This window comes from Rutilus rutilus, assembly GCF_951802725.1.
Source record: "Rutilus rutilus genome assembly, chromosome: 20".
NCBI lineage: Eukaryota > Metazoa > Chordata > Actinopteri > Cypriniformes > Leuciscidae > Rutilus > Rutilus rutilus.
Genome location: NC_140225.1, coordinates 18,197,745 through 18,202,665, shown reverse-complemented (window position 1 = coordinate 18,202,665; position 4,921 = coordinate 18,197,745). Strand labels below are relative to the sequence as shown.

At 35.8% G+C, this 4,921-nt stretch overlaps 1 protein-coding gene across 2 annotated transcripts in view; it reads left to right on the top strand.

Moving 5' to 3' along the window:
• Nucleotides 1-4,267, top strand: part of matn3b (matrilin 3b) — a 4,832-nt gene extending 565 nt beyond the window's left edge. The window contains exons 2-6 of one of the 2 annotated variants that reach the window (XM_084390659.1): nt 1,131-1,478; nt 2,228-2,803; nt 3,079-3,210; nt 3,561-3,662; nt 3,933-4,267. In XM_084390659.1, the coding sequence (XP_084246785.1) occupies nt 1,131-1,478; nt 2,228-2,803; nt 3,079-3,210; nt 3,561-3,662; nt 3,933-3,982 (1,208 nt within the window). In that variant the 3' untranslated portion in view covers nt 3,983-4,267. The remainder of the gene's footprint in view (nt 1-1,130; nt 1,479-2,227; nt 2,804-3,078; nt 3,211-3,560; nt 3,663-3,932) is intronic. The other variant, XM_084390660.1, reaches the window with a different exon arrangement.
• The last annotated feature ends 654 nt before the right edge of the window (nt 4,268-4,921 follow it).

The following is a 4,921-nucleotide window of genomic DNA, read 5'->3' as shown; positions in this document are numbered from 1 at the left end:
AGTGCTTAATGACGGATCAGAGACCTTTAGACTTCTAAGACTATGAGCAGTGGTTCTATTGACTATTTAAGAGGAACAAATGAAATATCAACCCTTACAAAAAATATGTTTATTCAATTGTGCTATTAGTACACTTCTTTTAAACTAAAAATAAGAAAGTATAGCCTACGTTCAGTTTATGCACTTCTCAGAAATATACTTAAAATTACACTTAAGTATACTTGACTTATACTGACAGATATATATTTAAAAGTATAATGTATTCTTATACTTGGCCTGTAGTTATGTTTACTCTTTTGATTGAGTAGCCTATTCAATACTTTAGTATACTTGCAAGTTCACTTAGGAAGGTTTCTTCAAGCATCTTGGAGACGTTGTCGCAGTTCTTTTGGATTTAGTCTGTCTCAGTTTTTTCTGTTTCTTCATGTAATCACAGACGGACTCGATGATGGTGAGATCAGATCATACAGAAATGTCACTGGATTATTACAATTAATGGCAAAAACAATGTTTGGAAATGTAAAATGATATTTCCTACTGACACACTACAGCAAAATATATAAATAACTGACTTAAAACCATTTTTTTTGGGGGGGGGGGGGGGGGGGGGGTATTAATATGCCTTGGGGTATTAATAAGACTTTTGCACAATACTGTATTATATATATATATATATATATATATATATATATATCTACACATATGATATCAAAGTTTTACTACAAATACCCCTTTTTTCCTTGTGTCATACCTTTTACCTGAAATCATTAATCTAGTGTTGTTATCTATTTCTGTCCCCTAGAAAAAAATAATAATAATTTGTTTTGTATAAGAAGTGGATCTGGTGGTACAGCATGTTTCTCCTTCAGGTTGACAGGATATAGAACTACAGTCATTCACAGAGAACTTCTGAACAGGCCACTGACTTTGCTCATGCTACTAACAACCAAAAAGTGTCTTCAAAACCCACATCAATATCATATAGCTTTAATGCATCTCTCTCTCCCTCTCCTTCTCCTCTATTTTTTCTTTTCATCTGTCTATGGATTTATTTTTTCTCTATCTCTCCTCCTATGTATTTCTGTGTATCTGTTATCTCTCTCTCTCTCTCTCTCTCTAACCAAACAAAGCTCATGGCTTTAATCACAGGTTTTACAGCTATCATCATCGCAACCCTCATCAACATCATCACCAGCGGCCGCCCTGGAAGGGTCCTCCCTTTATCCACCATCGTCCTGTCTTACCTGTCCGGCCCATCTCACCTGTCCAACCTGTCTGGATAGTAGTGCCCACTCTGCCCAGAATTCCAGTGGTGTTACCTGCCCCTACAGTGCCCATGCCACTCACCACGGTAGCCACCCTCCCCCCGCCACCTCCAACACAGACTGCAACCACTACAACCACTACAACCACCCCACAGCCGGTCAGTACCCCTCGTGGCACAACTGCTGCCCCTGCCGAACCTCCCACTGACCCAGGTAGACCAATCCCACCCCACCGGGTGCAGACGACCCGTCTGGTCCTCCTCAGTCCCTCTTAATAATTTTTATCTTCTTTCTCTCTCTCTCTCTCTCTCTCTCTCTTCAAGGAGAATTCAAGAAAAAAAGAGTGGTCGTTTAGCTTTAAACAAGCAGGATTGTGGAATATTTCTTTACACAAATAGCATTATTTAGGCTTTTTTATTTAACTAATTTAGCATTAGTAAAACTGGCGTCATTAAAGGCCTGTTCATAGTAAGAAGGATAACTATAACGATAACCGTTATCGTCCACAATTCACAATAATGGCTCAAGTCTTTAAAGCAGGATGGATTCTCATTGGCCGTCAATGTTTTTTATCTTTCATCAACAATATCATTTCTCTGTATCACTATCATTATAGTTGTGGTGTGGTCTTTGCTATTCTTTTATATTTAGAACGATTTTTAAAACTACATCTTTATTGCCTTAATGCTAATTGTGTATATAGTCCTCATATTCTGCTTTGTGTTTACATAACCACAGTTTTAACTTTGTTTAGAACAAATGAGATTAACAGAATCAGTTTCTTTCCATTTCCCAGTCACAGTGCTGCATTGCTAACCGAGGAGCCTCTCTTATGTTTCATAAACAAACAACATTTTACATATTAATCTCTTTCAGCATCACACTTTGCACTTTAAAAAAACATTAATGATAATAATGTGACACACATTTTCAGTATGTAATGAATTATTTCTCTTTCACAGCTCCAGCAGAGCTTTGCAAGAGCCGTCCTCTAGACCTGGTTTTTATCATCGACAGTTCTCGTAGCGTCCGTCCTGCAGAGTTCGAGAAGGTCAAAATCTTCCTCTCCGAGATGGTCGACTCTCTAGACATCGGATCCGATGCCACACGAGTCGCACTGGTCAACTACGCCAGCACCGTCAACATTGAGTTCCTTCTGAAAAAGTACTTTAGCAAGGCTGAGGTCAAGCAGGCCTTCTCCCGTGTCGATCCGCTCTCAACGGGAACCATGACTGGCCTGGCCATCAAAACCGCCATGGAGCAGGTTTTTACAGAGACTGCTGGGGCCCGGCCACTAAAAAAGAACATCGGTAAAGTGGCCATTATTGTGACCGATGGAAGGCCGCAAGATAAAGTTGAAGAGGTGGCAGCAGCAGCAAGGGCTTCTGGGATTGAAATATACGCCGTTGGAGTGGACAGAGCAGAAATGCGGTCTCTTAAACTGATGGCCAGTCAGCCTCTTGATGACCATGTGTTCTATGTGGAAACATACGGAGTGATTGAGAAACTCACATCCAAGTTCAGGGAGACTCTCTGTGGTAAGAGAATAAAGGGGAAAAAACAGCTCAGATTCAATTGGAAAAGGCAATCGAAATAAAAAATATATATTATAAAATATATTTATATTTTATATAAACATTTAATTATTATGAATAATATTTATATTTTTTATGCAGCTATATTTAATTAAAATTTTTAATGAAATGAATTCATCACTGACTCAACGATATATATTTTTTAATGTTTTCATACATAATATTATAATATATAATATTTTTATTGAAGATTTTTGCTCATTCAGCTGATTTTGCAGGTTTCGACGCCTGTGCACTCGGGCACAACTGCGAACATATTTGTGTCAACAACAATGCTTCTTATTTCTGCAAGTGCAGAGAGGGATATGTTATCAACTCTGACAAGAAAACATGCTCTAAGCAGGCCAACGGTTTGTCATACAAATATGCATCAAATTATTTATAAAATTTGATGCATAACGTAAAGAATTTGATGCATTCTAAAGAAATGCATCCAGATAATTACTGTGCATAGAACATATTTTTGGCTCAAAGCCTCAAACTAAATCCAGTGTAAATATCAAAATCAGACATCAAATCATTTAAATAAGTAATGAGATATGATGTGTGCCCTGGAACATCTGCTGATAGTTGTTTTTTAAAATTCTCATTATACATGCAGTAACGTTGTCTATATCAATTCTGTAATTTATAAATTGAGGAGTGAAGGAAATATCTTCAGCATTAAGTATACAGTAAAACATGTCTGTTTCTCTTTCAGAAGAGGCCAGAGGAGATCTGACCGAGAATGCCTGCATGTGTGAGGCTCAAATGGCCTTTCAGAGGAAGGTTCACAACAGCATACAGACCCTCACCAGCAGACATATCCTTTCAGATTAACACAGCATTTGTTTATCACCTATCCTATTTCAACCACTCAGTCTGATAAACGTCCTGTGTCCAGAGAGTAGCATTCTATTTTGTAGCATTCACATTGTGATTAGAATGTGTGATTTATTGCATAGTAATTAGACATTTCATGATTTATTTAGAATTTATTGCTCCTTATTGTTTACTGTCCAAAGATGGGCTTATGCAGGAAACGAACCTTGATGATCATGATGTGTGATACGTTTTTCTTAACTGTTTTTACTGGATGACATTACAAAGAGAGTGCAGCAGTTTGATCTCCGTCGTGCCTAGAGTGGAGAATGGGACTCAAAAGAGATTTTTCGCATAACAAAAATCTTTATTTAATCTCTCATTGTAGCATTCTTCCCTTTGTTTGTTTAATCTGATAAATGTCTTGTTTCATATTGCGCTTATTTTAGATTTCATTATGACATATAGATTTCTGTTGACACAAAGTGTTAATTGTTTTGCAGAATAAATGTCCTTTTATTTTGGGAACAAATAGTAAAAGTAAATACATATAAATGATGGTAATATGTAAAGTATATTCACATTATTTTATATTGTTCTTTATCTTGGATACTTGTACAAATACATATGAACAAATAAAATATACTTTGATGTCATTTTCTGTCATTCTTCTGTCTATTATATCTTTATATTATATGATGGGTTTGTAATTGTATATGTATATTCAAATATTCTAACTGTATTGTATATTCAAATACACATGAGTGCATGGGGATATACATTGGTTGATGCATAACAGTTTTTTAAATAACCCTTAAAATCTAAAGCTATATATATAAAGGTAAGTTAAGTGTATATTTTAGAGTCTGGTGTATAAAAGTACTGTAGCCAGGCCTATAAGTTTTTTTTTAATTACCACTTTACCTTTAGCCTACTAGTCCCTGTAATTAATATGTTTTGTATTGAACATATTGAATACTACACATTAAACATTACTGAATAACTAGACAAATGCTGTTTAAATAGCCTATACTTTGAGATGGAGTTTAGCAGGTCACACTGCAGGAAATGTCAACTTTTCAAAATGTCACTTTTACGATTACGCTTAGAATCTATTCAAATAATTGTATAATAAATTTGACAATAATTTACAATTATATTATCACAACCGAGTAATGCAAAAAGAAGATGTACAATAATGCCATGAGTAGAGAATTGCTAAGAGGACTACAAATACCATGAACATTACAATCATACAAC